This window comes from Chlamydotis macqueenii, chromosome 1, assembly GCF_036417535.1.
Source record: "Chlamydotis macqueenii isolate bChlMac1 chromosome 1, bChlMac1.mat, whole genome shotgun sequence".
NCBI classification, from domain to species: domain Eukaryota; kingdom Metazoa; phylum Chordata; class Aves; order Otidiformes; family Otididae; genus Chlamydotis; species Chlamydotis macqueenii.
Window position 1 is genome coordinate 92571400 of NC_141556.1, and position 24012 is coordinate 92595411.

The 24012-nt window shown below is 41.3% G+C and overlaps 1 protein-coding gene across 1 annotated transcript; it reads left to right on the top strand.

The window, feature by feature from the left end:
• Positions 1-1907: 1907 nt before the first annotated feature.
• LOC104480481 (cell surface glycoprotein CD200 receptor 1-A-like) lies at positions 1908-23778 on the top strand. Its single transcript, XM_086771642.1, has 6 exons — positions 1908-2148; positions 17133-17441; positions 18200-18451; positions 19266-19365; positions 20346-20397; positions 21708-23778. The coding sequence occupies exons 1-6, from the start codon at positions 2061-2063 to the stop codon at positions 21828-21830; spliced, it is 924 nt and encodes a 307-aa protein (XP_086627768.1). The 5' UTR covers positions 1908-2060; the 3' UTR covers positions 21831-23778.
• The last annotated feature ends 234 nt before the right edge of the window (positions 23779-24012 follow it).

Here is a 24012-nt window from a genome sequence, read left to right on the forward strand (position 1 = left end):
AAAGATCATTTTGTTTGGCCCATGACGGTAAATGTTCAATGATCTCTCTCTGTCTTTATCTTGACCCACAAGCCTTTTGTTGTATTTTTTCCCCCTGTCCAACTGAGGAGGGGGAGTGATAGAGCAGATTGGTGGGCACCTGGCAGCCAGCCAAGGTCAACCCTCCACACCTTCTCATAGGACCCCCTCACTTGTTCCTATAAACCCAGGCTTCAACCAGAAGGTTGCTGCCAAAGCATCTTAATGACATCTTAAACAACATTTGCCTAGCAAAAGAATCCAGCTGTCTAACTTCTGGTTCTGAAATAATTCCTATAGGAATGGCAAAGACCTTTCATTATGATGATTTAAAGTAGGACTTTTCTTATTTACAAGATAGTTTGCTCTCTTCCAAAATCTCCTCTCTCCCATTGCATCTTTTCTTTTTTTTTCATGTTCATGCAGCAATCATCTATCCAACATGCCACATGTCCGCACATTCACTCCACCTTAGTTTCCTCTTGTCTTTGCATAAAATTTGAGCCCTATTTCTTTTTCATTTGAGGCCTCATACTGCTTACATGTTGCCTACTTCTCTCTCCAGCCTTCTACCTTAGTCTCTACTTACATAAACACCTCTTCTTCCTCTTCACACCCTTGTCTAAAATACAGCCATGATATTTATTCACACGCAGTACTAATTCCTAAATCAATGGTAAATACTGAGAAAATAAACCAGGGCTTTAATGTGAATAGCATGTTGAAAACCTCAGAGAGGAGCCAGTGCGGAGGAGTGTCAAAGTGTTAAATTGAATTTAAAACATACAGTGGGGAAAAATATATAGAACACCCTCCCACACAAAACTGTAGTCAATAAGATGGTCCTGGGACCAAGATGATCCGGCTGAATTTCTGTCTTGCCTGATATTCTTTATATGATCATTATCAGTCTTTTTTTTTACTTTTTTACATAGGACCTTAATTCACACTCCTTTATTCCAGTGAACATCAGTGCAGACAATTTTTGAACACCAGTCTGATCAAACAAAGTTACCAGAGCATCACACTACAGTCATCAGCACAGCTTGCTGATGTTCAAACGTAGTGTGCGGTCCTAGCTCCTGAGCAGTTCAATTTCCTGTCGGCTTTGATCTGTTTTCTGTCTTTATCTCCTATGCCTCTGTCCTTAGTGGTAATTATTCTGACTTGTAGCTTCCAACAGCTGAGGCCTTTTGTCTACTGCTGGCCCACAGAACTGTGCCGGTGAAGTGCTGGGGCTTAAGAAAGGAAAAGAAACCCTGAATTTGAAATTACTAGATCAGTGAGGACGTGGGGAAACAGGCACAGTATTATTTTAGAAAAACCCACACAACAGCATTCTGAAAAAAAACAGCTTTTCAGTGAAAGATGTGGGCCAGCTTCAATTTCTGTATTATTTCTGTTGAAAAGTATGTAAAATAGGCTTTTCTTTCCCCTCAAAACCCCGTTTTTCCCCCTAGGGTCTGGAAAGCCTTGTTGTTCAACATGAGAACTACGCTGCCGGTAGCTAAGTAGCTACTGGAGAGAGAAATAGTTAAAATGTCACTTACAGAGAAGACTTGAGATTGCTTAATTTTTTTGAGGGAGACAGGAGGAGGAATTTTCTTGGGGGCAGTAATAAAGAAGTAGCAGTACTACTAGCTTCCCAAGACCAAGATTTCTTTTTTCATATTAAACTCAGCCTTGAATAATCTCCTTCGCTTTTACCCCCTCTGAGCTATGCTGCAGGGTTTATCTTCACTCATCAGCCTCCTGAGGAGAGCCAATGAACGGAAGGCAGAGTTGTTCAATCTGTTTCCTCAGCGTTCGCCTAGGCTCTCAGCACAGGAAGCCTAGTGCTCTGAAAAGTCAGAAAGAGGAACCTCTCCAGCTTTGAGGAGCCAGTCGATCAGGAGCACGTACAGCTAGAGGAGAGGAGTGGGAAAGGGGGAGAGAAAACACAGACATTGGCTGCTGAGGATGCACTGACAGGCAAGAAATACTCCCCAGGGCCACAGCTAGCTTGGCAGTGGGATGGATGGAGTGACGGAGCTGCCTGAGCCATGAAAGCAGGAGCGGACATGAAGATTACTGGGAAGATTGTGTGTGTTTTTGTGCTGCTCACCATCACCAAGGTCACAAGAACAGTAGGTGAGTCGAACTGGGACCAATCAGCCATCGGGACGGAAGAAAGGGAAATGTGCACAGATGTTTTCTTGCCATAAAAGCTATTAATCATGCTGTGACTTTCTTTAATTGCTAAAAATGATGGAGCACAACTAAAACATGCTTCCCCAATATCCACTGCTGCTGTTTTTTCTTAGTGGTCACAAGGCTGCCAGGCATTGTCCCTGTGACTTCCATGTAGGCAATTATTTAGTGACCCTTGGCTGGGAATGTATCATTTGTCACAGCTAGCCTTTTTACTCAGAACTCTGAATCCACATAATCTGAGAAACTGATTCATTTGACATATTAAAAACATGCTTGGGAAAGTGTTTGTGAACTTGAAGCCTTTGGCCATGTGGTTTCTGCTGAAGAGAGGCTGCAGATACTCTGAAATAGGGCAGGGATCTCTTGCATCTTCCTGCAGAGTGGTGGAAGATCACTGATGCACTGACAGTAGAGAGCAGCTTCTGTAATCTCGTTCTGAGGCTAATGGTCATGGTCAGTAGGAAGAGCAGGAAAGGTTTTTATGCCAAAGACAGTGGCGCTTCTAACCCTTTCTAACCCCGTCTTTTAGTGTAGTTGACTCAGTTTGAATATAGTTTAGCTGCAGAAGTTCATGTCTCCCACATACTGTTCATTTGCATTTCTAGAGCTTGTACTCTTCCAAACGCCACGCAGCAGTCTGAGAACTCGGTCACAGAACTAGGGATTTGAGCAGCAGTTCCAGAAACCTAAACTGTCTGTGTATAGAGGGAGAAGGCAGATAGGTCTGTGACAACCAAATTAAACTAGGGACATCTCTGAAAAATATGTAATGTGCATTCCTAGTATGGACAGGCAGAACTAAACTGCATGGACATGAGTTATTCCATTCCACTTGGCCAGAAAAAAAACGGCTCCTTGGAGATATTTTAAAGCAAAATGGATGCAGTCATTGTTGGCACTGAGGAAACAGCCGTCTATATAACGTGTTTGGCTGACCAAATCAAGGATCCAAAATGGTTACCTCAGTGCTATCCATTGGAAAACATTGAAATACTTCACAAACATTATTAAACTTTGCGTTGGTAACCTCACTACACGCACACTGGAGGTGAAAAAAACTGTCCCTGTTCTGTAGGCAAAGAACTATCTCAGAAGAATACTGAGGAACCTGCTCAGCATCATACAGACAGATTATGGTAGCATCAGAGACTGTCTACAGTTTTGAATAGAGTTGCTCAAAAAGAAGTGGAGTATGGACGCGTTAACAAAATGTTGAAGAAAACGGAGGAGACAAAGGGGAATCCTACTGGCAAGAATTCCTTTTAAAAACTGACTTTTCTGGAAATATTAAAAAAAAAATCCAATGCCAAAAAGTTTTTTTTTTTTCACCCAAAAGTTAACAGGATTTTAACTCCTTGGTATCTTGGTGAATCAATTATATTCCCCTTCAAACAACATACAAAAAGATGTCCAGATAAAATCTAATTTCATGCTTGAACCTTCTCCTCTCCCTCCCCCAAATAAAAGGCAGCCCACATTTGATGTAAAGTTTTTAGCTAACACTGCTCTTAGACTTACTTCCTTCAATATTAGGATGGCTTTTCTGAGCAAGATGTAGTGACAAGGTTTTTTTCTTTAGAGATCACAGGCTAAACATGTCAACTTGGTCCAATGTGTGTATCCAGAGAATGCTAGTGTTATATGAAGCTCACAAAGAACTATGTCCCCTCTTCTGAAGACTAGAGCAAGCTACTCTGAATGAAATAAGGTCATGCAAAAACTGTTGTGTCTAACTAGGCTTTATCTGCACTAGCATTTTCCTTAACATTTCCTTAGCATTTTGTTTTGTGTGGTTTGGTTAGTTTTTACAACAGCAGAAGGGGCCGATCAGAGGCAAGGCTGGTGTCACTTCACAGTTGGATAATATGCTACTGAAGCTGCTGGTGCATGATCTGTGCTTCTGCAACAACCCTCATGGCAGCAGCAGTGGAAAAGACTCAGGTTTTTTTCGCTAACGCTTTGAAGACTTCTCTAGTTTAACTGAGCAGGCAGGACACCTCAGGTGGTTGTGTACATACTCCAAAGGAAAGGGAATAAGGGAGGGCAAAACCTTCCATGAGAGGTTTATCCAACAAATCTCTTTTTACTGGATTAACATTTGCAGTGTTGGACTGTGTAAGTCCTGCATCTGCAGTTGTATCCTGTGACAATAGATATGACCAAGTGCTTGAGAGGAAGCTGCAAGAAATCCATTGTCAGTATTGAGATGTGATTCTCTATGGTTGTTCAGTTTTATCAATAGCAAAAAACTGAACTCAGTGGCATGGCATCAGTGCTGGAATTAGAGTGTATGAGGTTAATAAAAGTGAAGTAGGTTTACAGAACAACCTGTCTAGAGTTCAAATTTACCTGCGTACGTAACTTTCTTGAATGCTACTGCTTTCATTTAGTTTCTTTCCTTAACATAACTTGTAAATTCTCTTTCTCTAGTGTACTAGTGTTTTATTGCCTTCTTACTTTCTCTGTTCTGGTGTGTTTCTGTGCTTCTGTCTCTGTTGCCTCCTAATCTAGCTTACCATGAAATCTTCTTCCAGATACAAAAAAATCATAAAATCATAGCCTAAAAAACTATTCTGGTAAAGTTACATTTGCCTCCATTTCACTATTTCTTTGCTGCTTCTTTGGGTCTATGTGCTGGAATCATTCTGACTTCTTTTACCCTAAAAAACCTGAATCCAAACAGCCTCCTTTTCTTACCCAAATGATTAAAACAGTATTCTGTACCATTGAATTAAGCAAAAAATTTCTCAGAAGGCATCTAAATCTCCCTAGTACAATCTTCAAAGCATGTCCTTGTGACATTAATTTTTTACTTTGCTGTGGTCCAAACGCAAAATCTGAATGTGACTGGTTTCAAAACTATGAAAATAGGGAAGTTCAGTCTTGCAAGTTGATCACATACTCCATGACTACAAAGCAGATTTTCTTTAATTGAGAATGCACTATTAGAAAAGTAAATGCTATTTAAAACTCACAGTTGATATATTTTGTATCTACAGGTACAATCATTCATAAGAGAAAACTGTAGGGAATCTTCTTATGCTGCCTTATTTTTGTATTGAGTAAGAAAATGCTAGGAAGAAAAGTACTAAGCACGAAACAAGTATGACTGAGATTTTAACTGTGTAAAAGTGAGGTCATAAGCATGTTTGAGCGAGTCCAGAAGAGGGCTATGAAGATGATCAAAGGGCTGGAGCACCTCTTGTATGAGGACAAGCTGAAAGAGCTGGGGCTGTTCAGTCTGCAGAAGAGAAGCCTCCGGGGACACCTTCCAGTACCTAAATGGAGCTTATAAGATGGGGAGAAACTTTTTAGCAGGGTCTGTTGTGGTAGGATGAGGGGTAATGGTTTTAAAATAGAGGGAGGTAGATTCAGATTAGATATTAGGAAAAAATTTTTTACAATGAGAGTCGTGGAACACTGGAACAGGTTGCCAAGAGAGATGGTTGATGCCCCATACCTGGAAATATTCAAAGCCAGGCTGGATGGGGCTCTGAGCAACCTGATCTGGTTGGAGTTGTCCCTGCTTCTTGCAGGGACTAGATGACCTTTAAAGGTCCCCTCCAATCCAAACCATTCTGTGATTCTATGTTTTCAGAGCAGTCCCTTATCTGCTCTCCGCAGAGTATGAAAAAGAGGGAATACAACCTACAATTTGCAGTCAATGATCTATTTTTGTTTAGAATAGCAGGAAAATGTCACTTAAGCATAATAAACAGTACAACATACTTTATTCTTCTCATGAGGAAGAGAGTAAAAACCCAAGTTCAGCATGCAGAACAGAATATAAAACATTCTGTATCTGCTTCTGTACTGAGAAGTGGGAGGCCTTTGCAGTTTGTCACACATAGTGGCACAGTGCTAGCCTGAAAGAAATACTACCTAAGGTGCTTTTGCATTCAGTAGAAATGTCTTTTCCCCTCATCCATTCTGCAAGGACAAAGATCTGCTTACTTTGCACATAGAAGTTGCTACATCAAGTTTAAAGTTTACAGCCAGACTGATGTAAAATGTGACAGCTTGTTAAGTTCCGTGCTGATTTATTATCAGGTGAGGATTTGGCCAATGCTGTTTGTTCTGCAAGCTGGATGACTCTAACACATCATTTAAACACCAAATAATTCCTTAATTAAATAAGTGTGCCCATCCTTTTTTCTACAAAGTCATGTTTCTGAGAGAGACATAGCCCATTTATGTGAGGGTAAAAACAAAACCTCAAAAAGCACCCCTACATCACTGCATAAAATTGCCTTTTTTTTTTTTTCCAGGCGTTGTATCATGAAACACTTTTCAGAAACAATGAGAGCACCAAAGAAAGCCCCCACCTTATTGAAAGGCTGGTTTTAATCCTGATTGAGGCAAGATTATTTTAATTTCCAGCCTAAATTTGTTGTATACCTATTTTTATTATTACTACATTCTGAGCTGCTGAATTTCAGCGCATATCTACCATTCTACTCATCAAGGTCATCTAGTTCTTTTTATTTTACATTTCCATTCTTTATACTAATAATGCTATATTTCTGCTGCTTTCAACAAATTTCCTCACACACTCCTGATACAAATGACAATGCCATTAGTAAAACCGCTTAACAGAATTACCATAAAAATCATTATTAGTAAGCTACCTTCAACCTGACACTTCCTTTTAACACTGCCTTTTGCTTTCACTCCTTAATTTAGTTATTTATCCATCATGTTTCCCTACAGTTACCTCTTTATTCTTCAGCTCAATTTCTGATTTTCAAGAGGAGACTCTATCAAACCGCCTCTCTAAGTAGGTGAGCTTTAACATCTTTCCTTTGCCTTCAAAACCAGCTGTCTTGAATGAGTGCTTGAAAGGATACTGGAGACAGCTAAAGCAAATGAAAAGATCACAGGAAAATTAAAAACGAGGCACTGGCAATTGCAAAGGTATATTCCACCTTGAATTCCACCTGAAACCCTGGGTTTCTTATTAAGTTCTGTTAGTGTGCTTACCTCTCTGCAACATATAAAGTCATAGTAAAGTTTGCAATCTAAAAAAAATCCAGCCATGCTACAGGCACTTCATGCTGGAAAACCAGAGTTTACAATGAAAAAGTGTACTTTTCTGGCTGTGTTTTAAGGTTGCTATTTCAACTTGTATGAGACAGCAGAAAGACATTTATACTGCAAGTGACACAGTAATGGTGTCAGAAAATAAATGTGTTAAATGGAGAACAAAAGAAGAATTCAAGTATGAGGAAGAAAGGAATTTCTGAAGATAGAAAAAAAGCCTTAATAGAATGAAATGGGAACAGAAGATATTTTCAAGGAATAATGATGAGTATGGATAAAAGAGTATGAGTGGGAATCTAACAATAAAAGTATAAGTTGCTTATTGTGTCCGTTTAAAGATGTGGCCACAGTGAAAAAGCTGTGATCGCAGCTTCAAGAAACAGTCAGAGGAGCTCAGGCCAGCTAGTTCATGCGTTTCTATCACAACAATTAGAGTAGTCTAACTACTTACTACTCACCTGACACGCAGGGCTGCTTTTCAGCCTACACTCTGTCCTGTGCTCTTGTGGGTACATTTTCTGAGTCACAAAGCTACCATATACAGAGCTCCGTCAGTACTTTAGCAATCCCTACCCTAGTACAAAGCACTTCTATTTGTTTATCTTTCACTTCATTCCAGACAAGCCTTGCCAAGTGTCACAGACACTCTGTGGCAGTAGAAGGGCAAAACAGATGCAGAGCTCAGCCTGTTTTATCTGTCCTCTTCCAAGCGTCCGGTGCTGTCTTTTTTATTATGACTTGCTATGACTCATGGAATATATTCATTCCAAGATGCAGTTAGTCATTTGCTTGTGGTATGATCATTGTTTCAGTTCATTGTACCTCTAAGTTTAACACGTCACAGTCTGCAGTGTGTGTGGGAGAGGGGAGATGCACCAAAACACTGTGGTAGATTGTTACTGTAAGAAATAAAGACACATTAGAATTATGTCTGAGAAAGTAAAGTAGTCTCTTGACAGTGTGAAAAACTTTTTAACAGCTAAATTTCTGAAGAGGCTATCATGGAACTTGAGTCATTTTTTGGGCAAGAAAAAGTTTTACTCTGGGTTAAAACCTGCTATAAAAAATAACAGAGGCTGGAAATCTTTCCTGTTTGAAAGCAATCAAAAGAACTTTCAAGCTGTGTAGCTGCTTCTGATTTTGCAGTGATTGCCCTGAAAATTTTAGTGGCTTCAGAATCAGATTTTCCAGTTTTTAAAATCTTTCTTTCTCCTTTCACCGTGAGAAAGACTCTGAGAAACAGGAAAAACGACTAAATAAGTGACACTGCGAGGGAACTGGTGCAACTAGTTATCCACAAGAGCTGTCAGACACACTGCATAAACCATGTTAAAAAAAACAGAGCAAAATCTTTCCCCCAATCTTTTTCAATTACAGTAATCTCAGCATGAGAACAGTAACCAGCACATTTTTGAAATACAAATGCGAACTCCTCAAATGAGTTTGTTTTTTTTCCTGAGAGAGGATATGTCCATTTTCAAACATAAAAGTGGAATCTGTCAATACATTGGAATGTGCACTCAATGCACTAGAATAGAGCTTGAGAACCTCCTCAGACATGGCTTAAAATCTTCAGCATTCAAGGAGAGACAATGAGGGATAGCATAATATCATTTGTATTATAATTAGGTGAACTTCAGAGGCTGGAGTCAAACTGGAGGACCTCTGTCTAAAGACCTCCCACCCAACCTACCTGTCAGATGAATCTCCAAGGTGAAATCTGCTTATGATGGTAGTGGAATTTGCATCCACTACCAAGACAGGATGGTTCAGCCCAGAGCTGTACAGACCTCTCATAGCCTGACTCACCTGTTTTCTACATCAGTGTGACAGACAGCACATACTCCTGGGCTCCTAAGCTCTGCTCCTTCTGGCAAAAAGAAAAAAAATGATTGCCATTTTCCACTCATTTGTGAAGAATAAGACTGAAAATGAGAAGTTATTTACAATAAATATTTAGATATACAATCCTTCGTTTAATCTCACTTGTCTGTAATGAAATAGTTAACAGCAGTGACATTTAATTATCGTCCTACGGTTATCACTGCACTGAGATGAGCTTGATAGCTCACACCTCTTCAAATTTCTTGTTCTCGGTAGGCCCACAGAGAGTGAGGCCTTTGCTGCAGCGGTTATTCCCTTTTTCAGCTACAGCAAGCTGTCAGTTCAGCTCAGCTATAACGTGAGATTTCACCTTGAGAGAAGTAGTAGTGCGCTGCACTAGCTTGTCTCCAAGCCTTTCTTTGGATAAATAAATGCTGACGTGTATGGCATATACACGCTACTGCATTGGTCAAAAACCAATCAGCTCTAACAGGAAATTTTAGCAAGTGACTTTTAGCCATTTTACAGTATGAAAGCACCATTCCAGAAAACAGTGGTGCAGTGACAGGTCTGAATTAAAACACTTGCAGCACTGAACCTTTCCTCTTTAACGCAGAGGAATGCTTTTGTTTATTTAGTTCTCCTGCAGAGCAGACACAGACCCTTGAGGTTTCATGAAATTCCCAGAGGGAAGGGGAGATTGTGTCTTCCCTCGGAGCTCCTGAGTGCATACCCAAGACTGCATGCTGGGGCAGGCAGCATAAGGAGGGCAAAGAAAGTAGATGGGGAGACCCTGGCAAAGGGCTTCGTTGGAGCAGACCCACAAGAAGTCACGGAAGGGATGGAAGAAGATGCTCAGAAGAGATCATGTGGAATCCGTGCAGCCTGACAAGTCACGGAAAGCTGCCAGAGTAGAAGAGAGGGCTGTGGGAAAGAAACTGTTCTGCAGGGGCACAGACAGCAGGGCAGATTTATTTTCTGGCCTTTTTTTTTTTCCAAGAGTATCGCTAGCAATTCTGTGTTCCCTAAAGAGCTATCACTTCTAGCATATTGGTTTATGTTCTAATAAAACATACTTTTAGGGACAGATGGCTTTTGGTATGCTCACTAGAAAGAGAAAGCAGGGCATGTCCAATTTCAGTCCAACATGAAGTCTCATCAACATCTCCAAATGGAAGGAAATGCTATGGCTGAGCAGGAAGAACAGGATAGGGATGAGGATAATCTCTGTTTAAAGAACTGCCTTTGTGCTGGTGGATCCCATATCTATTTACAGATTGACTACTGAGAATATATGTTTTGGGCTGCTTTTAAATGAAGCTAACTCTGTGGTAAAAACCAGCAAGTCTTGACATTTCATTAGACTATATTTGAGCTTGAAATAGAAAGAAAGGCAAGTCCTCTTTTCATCAGAAACTGTTATGAAAATGGCTGACACTATTTTTCATGGCTCGGAAGCTTCTCATCAAATATTACCCAGGCCCAGTCTGATTTAGCTCACACAGATCAAAACCTTAAATTATCTGAACTTGGTACTATGTTCTGTGGTAAAATGAAACAGAGGTCTCTTTTTGCATATGCTTTCTTGGGAGAATAGCAAGCGTGCTGGAAGATTTCTGCACCACGTGATAACATGAGTGATCATCCACAGAGATGGAAGCACTATAAACATCCATGTGGCTGACAAGCAGGGCTAATGAGCAAATGCCCAGCAGAACTATCAGCCTGGCTACGCTGGTTTTTGGGACTACTCAGCCTAGGAGATATCCACAGCACTCTGCCATCACAACATGCTTCCATGCCACATTGAGCTGTAAGATGATCAAAATAAGTGCAGGCTCTGCAGTTATGCCTTGTTCCCTTATCACTTTTTTTCTTTCTTTGCTTTCAACACAAAGACAGACAGTCAAGAGTTTTAGACAGTTCCTGGGAGAACGCTGATAGGCTAACAGGGTCATAATTAAGCATGACAGAATTAAATCTGACCAGGGATGCCAAGGACCACAAGAAAAACTTCTATATGTACATCAGGGATAAAAGGAAGACCAAGGAAAATGTGGGCCCTCTCTGGAAGGAATCGGGAGACCTAGTTACCCAGGACATGGAGAAGGCTGAGGTCTCAACGACTTTTTTGCCTCAGCCTTTGCCAGCTAGGGGTCTAGCCACATCGCCCAAGTTGCAAAAAGCAAAAGCAGCAGGGACTGGGAGAATGAAGAACTGCCTACTGTAGCAGAAGAGCAGGTTCAGGACCGTCTAAGGAACCTGAAGATGCACAAGTCCATCGGACCCAATGAGATGCCAGTCCTGAGGGAAATGGCAGATGAAATTGCCAAGCCACTGGCCATTGTATTTGAGAAGTCGTGACAGTCCGGTGAGGTTCCTGATGACTGGAAAAGGGGTAACATAACCCCCATTTTAAAAAACGGAAACAGGGAAGACCTGGGGAACTACAGGCCAGTCAGCCTCGGCTCTGTGCCTGGCAAGGTCATGGAGCCGATTCTTCTGGAATCCATGCTAAGGAACATGGAAAGCAAGGAGGTGGTTGGTGACAGCCAACATGGCTTCACCAAGGGCAGATCGTGCCTGACCAATTTGGTGGCCTTCTATGATGGGGTGACAGCATCAGTGGATAAGGGACGAGCAACTGATATCATCTACCAAGACTTGTGCAAAGCATTTGACACAGTCCTGCATGACATCCTTGTCTCTAAACTGGAGAGACATGGCTTTGACAGATAGACCACTCGGTGGATAAGGAATTGGCTGGATGGCCACACTCAAAGAGTTGTGGTCAATGGCTCAGTGTCCAAATGAAGACCAGTGACGAGTGGCGTTACTCAGGGTCCGTATTGGGACTGGCCCTGTTCAACATCTTTGTCGGTGACACGGACAGTGGGATGGAGTGCACCCTCAGCAAGTTCGCCAGTGACACCAAGCTGTGTGGTGCCGTCGACTCGCTGGGAGGGAGGGATGCCATCCAGAGGGACCTTGACAGGCTGGAGAGGTGGGCTTGTGAGAACCTCATGAAGTTCAACAAGGCCAAGTGAAAGGTCCTGCATATCAGTCCTGGCAATCCCAGGCACAAATACAGGCTGGGTGGAGAATGGACTGACAGCAGCCCTGAGGAGAAGGACTTGGCAGTGCTGGTGGACAAGAAGCTCGGCATGAGCTGGCAATACGCCCTTGCAGCCCAGAAAGCCAACCTCATCCTGTGCTGCATCAAGAGGAGCATGGCCAGCAGGTCAAGGGAGGTGATTGTCCTCCCTCTACTCCACTCTTGTGAGATCCCACCTGGAGTACTACTTCCAGCTCTGGAGCCCCCAACATAAGAAGGACATGGACTTGTCAGAGTGAGTCTAGAGGAGGGCCACAAAGACAATCAGAGGGCTGGAGCATCTCTTCTATGAGGTCGCGCTGGGAGAGTTGGGGCTGTTCAGCCTGGAAAAGCGAAAGCTCCTGGGAGACCTCACAGCGGTCTTCCAGAACTTATAAGAAAGATGGGGAGAAACTTTTTAGCAGGGTCTGTTGTGATAGGACGGGAGGCAATGGTTTTAAAATAGAGGGAGGTAGATTCAGATTGGACATAAGGAAAAAATTTTTTACAATGAGGGTGGTGAAACAATGGAACAGGTTGCGCAGAGAGGTGGTGGATGCCCCATCCCTGGAAACACTTGAGGCCAGGTTGGATGGGACTCTGAGCAGCCTGATCTGGTTGGAGATGTCCCTGCTCTTTGCAGGGGGGTTGGACTAGATGTCCTTTGAAGGTCCCTTCCAACCCAAACTATTCTATGACTCTACAATAGAGGATAAAATCTCCTCCTAATAACATTTCTCTTCTACACAGATAAAAACCTATTCCCTGTTCCACCTTAAGAGGAGGTCTTCAAAGTCATTTCAGAAACACAAATTAACCAAACCTTTCAGGATTTTTGGCATACGCATTCTTCTTCTGTAAAAGAAGTCTAAACATCATGTTTCTAGCAGCATGCATGAGAAAAGCAGCAAAGTAAGGAAGAAAATATACAATTAATATTTACACTAATGCTGCTTACCTGCACTCTAGGAATGACAGAGGGCAATAAAGTGAAAGCACTTTAACTTTATTATATTTATAAGACCTCATCACAGAAGTTGGAATATATATGTAAGGATAGGATAAACAAGAAGATTTTTTACTAATTCTAATTAATCTGCCATCCGAAGAAAAGCTCTTTCCTTGCTAAAAGCCTTCTAAATGAATAAAAGATACAGGGGAATGCAGAATCCTTCTACAAATTTGTCGTAAACCTAAAATTGTACTTAAACTTGTTTCAGCAGATATTAAGCTGACTGATGTGGTTTATCATTTGAAGTGCATGGTGCCTGATTCATCCAGGGGACAACATGACAGAAAGGCGTAGCAGAAAGCACCACTTGCACTCCGTCTTTCTTTACAGTCCTGAAGAACACAAGCCGTTATGTTGGGAACTTGTACATTGCAATAGGCTGCTTAGGAGATGCAGAGTTGAAATACAAGTAAAATGATACTGCTTTAATATGTAAATGAAAGTGTACACAGTTAAATATGCACAACACGCAGGCTGCTTGCATGCTTAGGTTTGCTTAGTCATTTTCAGATGAGGTCAGCCATACTGATGGCATGACTCAGAGGTCTGAGGCTCTTGGCAGTGTTACACTGGGAGAGGAAACACTTTGTTCTCCAATTTTCAGAGATTTTCATAGAACTCTCATCCAGAAACCATCATGAGACAAAAGGCTTCTTTTTGTTCCTCTCCTGGTAAAATAATCTGGTTTTAAAACACATGCCTCACATTTTCTTGAAATGCCATTAAGCAAAAAATTCTTGTCATTTAAAAACACTTCCACTGTAATAATGTATCACAGAATGCTGTTGGCAATTGAATGGGCATTTGTGGGGTTGGTGGGTAATTTGTCTATCAGAAAATGGTGTGAATAGATAGCACTTTTCTTCTTCAGCCATGCTTGGAAACCTTAATGAATCCTGACAGTATTGAGCAGCAAGAAGCTAAGTATTATTTCCTTTATTAAAAAAAAAAAAAAAAGGGAAGTGGACAGCTTCAGTGAAATACTATACCCACTGAATTTTCCTCTTCTACCAGAAAAAAAAGCCCAACATCTCAGAATTACACTCTGAATTCCATGCTATACAACTGGAGTAACCAATACATTACAGCCCTGTAGTGTAGTGTGGGGCAGTATTGATATTGCAGCTACACCTCCCATCAGTCTGCAGGAGCTAGGTTGACGTTTGGAAATGTCTTCACCCAAAACATACTTAACTGTCAAAATGAAAAGGCAAAAACCTTTAAAGGAATCTGTAAGTAGTTAAAACACAGTGAACTGCATTCGTTTGCAAGTCAGAAATAATTTCCCAAGAACACAGTTAAACAGAAGGAAAAGTTGTTGAGCTGGAATGGTTCATTCACCTAGATTCCAGAAGATAGTGAGATTTCAGACAATATTATTAAGGTAAAACCAACTGTAGTTTTCTCTAAGAGGCTAATACTAATGATTTGGCTAATAATTTGAAGTTGATGCTCATTAAGACCACTTCTTATAGTGTTGTGAGTGTTCAGGAACCGAGTTTCACAATGCATCAGCCAGCAGAGATAACAGAATTCCAGCAGTGCATACGGATACAAAAACACAACAAAGTCAGGTCTAGTGCCTCTGAGGAAGACTTGGACACAGTGTGATTTATCACGCAAAATGGGTCTTCTAATTCTTTGCATATTCCAGATGAACTTTCAATTGCTGCTTTAGTATATCTGCTTGTAAGGTTTGGGGAGGGGTTTAACACTTTTCAAATCATTTGTGAAAAATTAATTTGTCAGTACAAATCAGGCTGGTTAACTTTTGTTCTCCTTCCGGATTAATGCATGGTTTGAAAGTAGTACTCTGATTTTATCCTCAAACTCAGCTTTCAGAATGCCGTTAAAACCATTACTCAGCCCAAGAAAAGAGCAACTTGGCGTTCCACCAGAGACACAGAGCATTCAGAGTTTACAGTCCCAAGTTTAATGGTCACCTACTAAAAGAGGAAATGGGTGAGGTGCTAAATGGAGACCATCTTGGACTACAGTTATGGGTATTATTCCTATTAACTCATTAATTGTTGAACTTAGAAGATGTTGAAAAAGAACAATTATTTTTCTGTAACAGGTCTTCTTCAGATGGTTATTTATGTGTATGCATACACTGTAGACTTTTGGGGGTTGTTTGCTTTAATTTCAGCAGGACGCAAAGGACACAAAAGTCCATTTCCTCACCTACTATTCAGGCTGGTTTACAACTTGTGCCTCAGACTCTTGTCTTCTCTCAGTCTCAAAGTGTCACACAAAGCTGGGTGGGCTGCCTATGTAAGCGCAGACAAAACTAATGCACATATATTAGCAACTCATCTTGAACAACAGTTACAGGTAACTTTTCTTTCATCTCTGGGCCCACATGTACCTTTGCTGCAACCAAAACCTGTCACAGAATACTCTATTAAGGAAAAGGCCCCAATGTGACTAGTTGAAACAAAGCAAAAGAACCAACTGTCCCAAACGTGGTGTCATGTGGAGAGGCTTCAATAGTTAAGGAAATACTGAAATGAATCTTGTGGTTAGAAACTCAACCCCTTGGATGTGTCATCCGAAGACATCGGCAGATGAGGGTCCCAAATCTGGTCAATATAAAGCAAACAAGCACGACTCATGTTAAATAGGTGCAAAAAAGAAGCAGTCCTGAAGGCCTGTGGAAAAAGAAAACCCAGGCAAATCAGATTTTTGGCTAAGAAGAAATTCAGGGACCCATAAGCAAAAAAAACCCAAAACAAACAAACAAAAAACCAAACACGCAATCCCGAGAGTGTAACTTGTCTTGAACAAACACAGCACACAGAGGAGCAGTAATAGTGGTTTGACTCTCTGCCCTTCAATGGCCAATGTGATAACTCTCTGCCAAAAAGACAAGAGAACTACGTCCAAGTTTTTCTATACAGACATCTAGCTTCAAGTACATAATTCACGGATCATCAAAAGATAAAGACAGGAGGTGTTGTGCCTGAATACAAGCAAGAGTCATCTTTTAAAACCCAAGGGTCAGTGTTATAGAAAGAAAAAAATAATAAAATAGAACATGTTTCCAAGCAAATGCAAAATAGAATTCAAGAACAAGACATACTCACTAGTAGAGAGTCAACACAGTTGATATATCAACTGAAGAAAGTTCCTCTGCAATCTTAGCCTCACAGGCAAGAGGCACAGGGATATGAGCATGTTTTATACCTTTGTAGCTGCATGCCTAGCACAAAGGTGGGTAGAACTTACATTCTTGTCCTATGGGGACTGCTGCAGTAAAAAAAAAGTATGGTCACAGTGCAAATGCATATGTAAACATTGTGTACATTCACACTGTGAATGTATATGTTCACAAAGATTCAAAAAATGAAGAGACCTGACACATAAGGCAAAAACCTTTCCTCCTACACAAAGCTCCACCACTGTTATTTGTGCTGTGGTCATGTCTGAGAGCTGTAGACAAGACCTTTGCCCACAGTGTTGTATTTTGTATGAATGCAGAAGTAAAATTTGTTTGCTTCGTTGGTAGCAACAGTTCCAGAGAAAAGTCATTATCATATGGCCAAATGCAATAGTCAAATTTCTATCATTTCAGCCTGTATATGGTGACAGCCCTGTGAGCAGCCCAAAGGAGGATTTGCCAACAGAAGCACGCTATTCAGATGCTGAACTGCTTAAGACAATGGACAGGAGTAGAGTCTTCCTGCAGTATCTGTCTTATCCACTAAGATGAGCCCCCGAGCAGAAATAAGTCGATAGCATTGAGAGCATAGGCTGTGATCGGCCACTGGCTCCATAATCCACAGCTGCAATACAACATGACAGGCGATTTGCAGATGAGCACAGACAGCCTCATGCCAGCATGTAACAGTGCAGTCAGTTCTCTGTGAAGCACAGGCCAGAACTCCAAGGCTATGAGCGACATCCCTGGGCATCTTCTCACATATCATTCTACTTCTTTCTCTCCTTCAGGAAACAACAGAGTGTCAGTGATGGCAGGTACCAGCTGTGTGCTCACCTGCCCTCCCAAATCAAATACAACCATGGTAACGTGGAAAATAAGCCCCACAGCTGGAGGCCCCTGCACCTTGGGATACAGGGCTGATCAGAACAAGACAGACAGCACAAACTGCAGTGGCAGCACAAACTGGAGATTCAGACCAGACTGGGATCCTGCCCTTGAGATACAGCAAGTGGGAAGAGCCCATGAGGGAAACTACACCTGTGAAGTAGTAGCAACAGAAGGGAATTTCCACAAGACGTACCACCTGACTGTGCTGGGTAAGGGATCCTTCCTCATTTTACAGTTCTCCAAAGGACCCTGTCTGAGCGTGGACATACAAAGCTCCTCTCCCCATGTACTGGGGGAAGCATGCAGTAAGAAGAGGAGCTTTCTTGCTGGGATAAACTGTCCTGCTTTTCACTGATAGTAGCTCCGTGTCTCCCTTCTCCTTATTTCCCAAAACTCTTCTCCCTTTTGCTGCCCCCTTTTCCACTGTCTGTTTAAAAATAACAGCTGTGAAGCAATTTCCAATATACTAAAAGAGAATTCTGAATATGCATCTGGTTGTCTTGTAGAATCAATCATTAATACAATAATTTAAGAGAACTAACGCATGTGAGAGTAACACTCCCAAGTGCTGAGATTTGGATACAGGATGCTCTTATCCAGACAGTAGGAACGAACTAATTTCCTCTTATGCTGGCATTCAGATACATTTTAAACCACAGTTACAATGGCTGCTTAGAACAAAAGTCTAATTCAGCCCTGTGTTTGGGATAATTCCCTACCGCAGTGTCCAGGGATACCTCCTCCAATGGTACGTGGCTGTGGCAACTCACCTCAATCAGGGAGAGTTGTCCAAAAGGAAAAAAGGGGCACAGTCTCTGTCTTTTGTGCTTTGGCTCATGTCACTGTAATGGGACGGCACCTCCAACCTTATTCTCCTCTTTTCACTGTGTTCATTTTGGGGAGAGAACAAGAATATCCTATCCCAAACTGTGGCAAATCTGTATCTCCCCTTCCTGATGCTTTGCAGTTCCCCCCAGGCTGACTCTGTACTGCGATGATCACGGGAACCCTGTGTGCGAGGCAGCGGCAGGGAAGCCGGCTGCTCGGATCTCATGGGTCCCAGAGAGCAACTCCACCCCCAAGGAAGAAGGCCATGACAAGGGGACAGTGACCGTTCTCAGCAAGTTCATAGCACACAACACCGATACGACCAATACAACCTGCATTGTGTCCCACCCAGCTGGGAACCAGAGCAAGTCCATAGCCTGCCGTCCCTCAGGTAAGCTTCCCTTTGTGCATTTGGCATTCAAAATCCTGGTTAGCCTCCTGTGCACGCTCTTGTTGCTTCTAGGAAGGAAAATCTGTACAAGCTATAGAAACCTTCAGTGAAGTCCTGTATAGAAAAGAGTACCATTCCCACCTACCTTTGCTCAGAAACATCAGCAGCTTGTTTGTGTTCCAGACACTATTTCCTAATGGTTTCTTCCCTAAGAGGGATATACATAAATGTAGTAGTATTCTTTTGGTACTGGAAATGTTGTTGGAAACACAGACAAAGCAGTCATGATCTTAGTGTTAAAACAATCACTTGGAAGCAGAACATCACCAAATTTTTTTTAGATGCAAATGTAAAGTCTCTTGCCCAGATCATAATAAGAGAGAGAAAGAAAAACAGCTCTTGTGTGGCTAGCATGAACAAATAAATCACTTCAAGTTGTGAATGTCTGACACTATGACATTTGCTTTCTGGTTTTTGCTTTTTTGTTGTTGTTTTTGAGAACTACACATGAGTTGCAGTATTGAAATACACTGAGTCCTTGAGAGGAGCTCATGTATGGCTTAGTGAAAAAATATCACCAGTGTCCATCATGAGTGGGATTTGTGGGATCTGCTTTTGTCTCTGACACAGACTCCATTTGTGTTTCTCAGACAAATTTTATTACTGACTTTCCCTTCTGCTGAAGGGGATCACATTTATTTTAGAAGCATGCTGCAAATGTGTGTATGTGCTAAAGCAGCTTTAATCTTATACTGAAACAATAAAGAAACTGAGCAGTAAGGAGATGTAACTAAGACTAACTCTTTGTGTTTAGAGAACAACAGCTTTATCCTGCATGTTTCCATCATTCCTTGTTTCCTGAGCATTATCACCGTCATGGCTGTCATTTACTATTTTAAGCTCCACAGTGACAGGTATGTATGATAGGGTGCTAAGGAAAGATTGTCTAGTACTAGAAGAAATCTTTAAGTACTGTTTGTGTCTTGAAATTATATGATTCTGTCAGTTGGTGCTGCTGTGAATAACTGAATTAATAACATCAAATATTTTTATACTGCAGACACTGCAGTATACAGTGCACACATCTATACATTGCACACATCTTCACTGAATTATGCACCTGAGTAAAATATAGATGGGCAGAAGTTGGCAGAGGAGGCTCATTGCATAGCCTGCTACTCTAAAGAGGAGCTCTTAATTCTAATAGGAAACTGGAAGAGTAAATATCTTCTTCAGATACTGTGATAGTCTGTCAGCGTCTCTCTTGTTTAGATCAGGAGGTTGGTTTTGCTGCCTAATTAGTCCTATCAAGTGCCAGAGGACTGACCAGTGCTATCCTGCCATATCACCAGAGGGGACAGCAGATTGTAACTGTATTTATGAAAAAGCTCCCTGGGTGAGGCTGGAGTCTAGCCCATTTAGGACTGGCTGTGGAGAAAAGAAGCAGTTCCAAGGAAAAACTACAGAAGTCATTTGTGCAGTGAAAGACTGAATGATCACCTGTACTGAAAACTTCAGCTATGTTCCCTCCTTCCTCTATTCCAAAACTGTTTTTCTCTCAAATCTTCTCCCTCAGAGGTGAAGAATTAGTTCAATATGACTTCACTAATCACAAATTGTACATCCTTCCAGGGGACTTTGATTTTAATCTGCTTTCACCTTGTTCTTAAGCTCCCACAAACATGAGAAAAGACCTCTAAAGAAAGTCAAGGTGCCACAATTTCAGGATCAAAAGTCAAGTAGAGAGAGACATGAGAAGGCTTGTTGGCCTTACTCTTGATAACAAGAAAAATAAATGTTTCCTAAGCTTGTGATCAAAGAAACTAGGCTGTGATCCAGCCAAACCTAGGACTGAGGAAGGAGTTTGCTTTAACAGCTGTTTTCTTTTTCACAGTCCGTGCCACAAAACCAAGCCTCCTGAGACTGCTCCTATGCATTCTTCACAGGTAAGGAGAATGATGCAAATTAGACCATCACCAAATCAGGGATCTTCTGGTAGCCCTGAAAACATGGTCAGTAAAGGGAAACCATTAGGTTTTTACTCTCTGCTTTCAGCAGGTGCTACTGTGTCTTATACTACTCTTAGCTGTGTCTCAGGACAAAACAAAGCCTATCATCACCATAATTTTAACTTGGAGAAAACATTAGAGGCATGTTCCAACAGCAAAGGCTTAGCAACTGCCATCCTTTATCTTAGCAAGGAGTGAGTCCCACCACATCTCCCTGCTCATATCAGGCACACTGACTAAAACTGAGTCAAACAAAAAGAACTCAGGAAAGGAGGCAATATAATGATTTGGGGAATATTAAGAAAGCTATTAGTAAACAAGAGGATTTAACAACAAAATTAAGAGACACAAGGAAAAAAAAGAACATCCCTCTTGATGTCCAGCATGATAATGTGCAAGTTTTGAAGGTCAGTCTAATTGGATGGTCAATCCACAATCAAAGAACCAACCATACTCAAGACAAAACATTTTATAAAACAATGGAAGGAGTGCTGAGCTGCAAGCTGGGAGGTATTCTTGAATTCCCTGTGCTGTTACAAGCTTCCATTGTAGCTGAGCAATTGACTCATCAGCTCTGTGTCTCTGTTCTTTGCTACCAAATATAAACAATAGCATTATTATGCAGGCAAAATGTGTAACATCTATACTGTGAGTGTCTGTGCACCTACAGTAAACACTGGGCTCAAATTCTGTCATCAACTTAAAAAGGTGCTTCAGTTTTGATTTCTGAAAAGACTTAGTCACAGCTAGTTACGATTCTTCCTCCTGTTCTGCTGCCCTGCCTCCCCAGTTGTTGCTGACAGAGGCAGTTGCATTAATGTAGAATAATGGGTTAAATACCAGTGTTCTGGCTGTCACATTACACAACTTTCATTAGCGTCTCTGTAGACAGAAATTGTAAACTGATGCAGGAATCAATCATGGTCAAGACTCTAGCATGTTATTTGCTCTTTCTAGAGAATTAGACCCTAATACAATTTTCTTCAGGTCAAAATAAGAGGAATAGAAGGGGAGGAAAAGGAGGCAGGTGAACCAATACCTCAGCTTTACCCTCCAAGTCTTTGACAGAAACAGGAATACACATTCTTTGGTAGAAAAAGCAAAAGAGGTTTTTTTTTTTCTGGAGTCCAAGAGGAATAAATATGGGATCACCATCTCCCAGTTACACTCTTCAGATCAAAGGCTTGCAGAGTCTTGCCAAACTAAGCTATTCCTTGCATTTACAGTTTTTGGTTTTGTTTTGCTAGGATGACACAATGGAAGTGGAACCTTATACTACTTACGTGCAGAAGGAAAACATAATTTACAACTCCGTGTCTGATCTGACAGTGGGGCAGAATCTTCCACAAGGACTGTCGCCAGCTACATGAGGGATTCAACAACACTGGAAAGAGAGAGAGAGACTCTATAAAAGACTGCTTATGGAAAGAAATTTCTCAGAGGATTTCTTCAGATTTTGAGGCAACATAGCTCACTAGGCCTGTTCAAACACTTGGGCTTGCGGATGAGTCTGTACAGTTCTTTCTTTCCCTGTTCTGCCTTCTTCCTTGGGAAAGTAAACAGGTTTCCTGCTATTTCTTGGGAAAATGTGACTGACCCCATGCCATAGTTTTTCCTGAAAAAGCTGTTGTGATCAGTCTTCCCTTTGCTGTTCTTGCCTTGGTGTGCTGGTTTTGGCTGGAATAGAGTTAATTTTCTTCATAGCAGCTAGTATGGGGCTATGCTTGGGATTTGTGCTGGAAACAGTGTTGGTACTACAGAGTTGGTACTAAGCACTGCTGAGCAGTGCTTACGCAGAGTCAAAGCCTTTTCTGCTTTACGCATGATGGAGCCTTGTTTTTCTGGAGAATGCCTGGACACCTGCCTGCCGACGAGAAGTAGTGAATGAATTCCTTATTTTGATTTGCTCGTGCACACAGCTTTTGCTTTACCTATTGAACTGTCTTTATCTCAGCCCATGAGTTTTCTCAGTTTTACTCTTCCGATTACCTCTCTCATCCCACTGGCGTGTAGTAAATGAATGGCTTTCTGGGGCTTGGTTGCTGGCTGGGGTTCAGTCACGACAGTCCTTTTTGGCACCCAATTTGGGGCTTGAAGGGTTTGAGATAATGACAGGTTTGCTTGGAATGAAAAGGAGGACTGGGAAGACAAATGCCATCACTCCAACCATCCCCACTTCCTTCTTCTTCCCCCCCATCTCTACATGCTAAGCACGATGTCATATGGTATGGAATATCCCTTTGGTCAGTTGGGGTCAGCTGTCCCGGCTGTGCCCCCTCCCAATTTCCTGTTCACCCCCAACCGCCTCACTGGTGGGGTGGTGTGAGAAGCAGAAAAGGCCTTGACTCTGTGTAAGCACTGCTCAGCAATAAAGAAAACATCCGTGTGTTATCAAAATTGTTTCCAGTACAAATCCAAGACACAGCCCCATACTAGCTACTATGAAGAAAGTTAACTCTACCCCAGACAAAAACTAGCATGTTTGGAGATCCTAGTTTTGTCAATCACTTCTAGGCATTATTTGATGCACTTGACACTATGTTGCACAGATTTGGGAGATGGAAGAAGTGTTATGTCTGACCTAAAGTGAAACACTCCTCAATCAACAGCCACTTTTTTCTAATTCACAAATTACTAACACAGAGTCCTGAGTACTGATCATCACAGAATAGCTCAAATGGCAGAAGCTACTGGTAGGGAAAACCTTTAATCCCCCAGTTTTGAAAATGGAAATGAATGTCAAATTCAGAGGGTCATCCACTAAGAAAGAGACTTCACTAGCACGATTAATTTACTTGTTAGTTTCATATTCAATATTTCCACTAAATATGTTCATTCTGTATTTCAGATCATCGTTATTATTACTTTTCCATATGATTCTCTGAAGATACAGTATTCCTCTCTTTCTTAAGAATACTGGCATTAAGATATTGTAAAATAATCATGTTATTCAAATCTGGTAAGCTACTTGTATCAGAAACAAACAGAAACAGAAACAAACAAAACAAATCAAATATTTCACAAAATTAAACAAGTTCAAATGTATCTTCTATAATTGTGCAATAATGTACAAAAAGGATAAAATGCTTACTAATTCTATTTGTATTTATTTTAACTACCACAACTGAACATTTTTTCATTCATATGTCTAGATGTTTTATCGATATTCTTTTAAATATACCTGCAAGTTCACTTTTTTATATGTAAACTAGCTTATATATCTCAGTGTGTCTCATGTTGAGATGACGACTTCTCACCTTCCCAAAAGATCCTTTGGGAATAATTCAAATAAACTGTCCTCTCCATACTAACAACAAACTTTTTGCCTTACTAGCTAAAGTATAAACTGGCTTTACAGTAAGAGTAAAGAAACACATTTGTAAACCTCTGTTTACTCCTCTTATTTCAGTATTTTAAAGGACTGACTGGGTACTCGATCTGATGGTAGGATCAGAAGAGCTCGATTTTTCCTGTAGACCATAGAAATCTCTTTGTCACACATTCCTAGAGCTTTCTTTTGAGGTAGCCTCCTGAGGGCTATGACCCAGTGCT

What these genes read in the sequence shown, in the direction of transcription:
- LOC104480481 (XM_086771642.1), top strand. Translation starts at nt 2,061, where the DNA reads ATGAAAGCAGGAGCGGACATGAAGATTACTGGGAAGATTGTGTGTGTT. An exon ending in CAAGGTCACAAGAACAGTAG is followed by an intron (nt 2,149 to 17,132) that starts GTGAGTCGAACT and finishes TCTCTCCTTCAG; the next exon opens with GAAACAACAGAGTGTCAGTG. An exon ending in TTTAAGCTCCACAGTGACAG is followed by an intron (nt 19,366 to 20,345) that starts GTATGTATGATA and finishes TCTTTTTCACAG; the next exon opens with TCCGTGCCACAAAACCAAGC.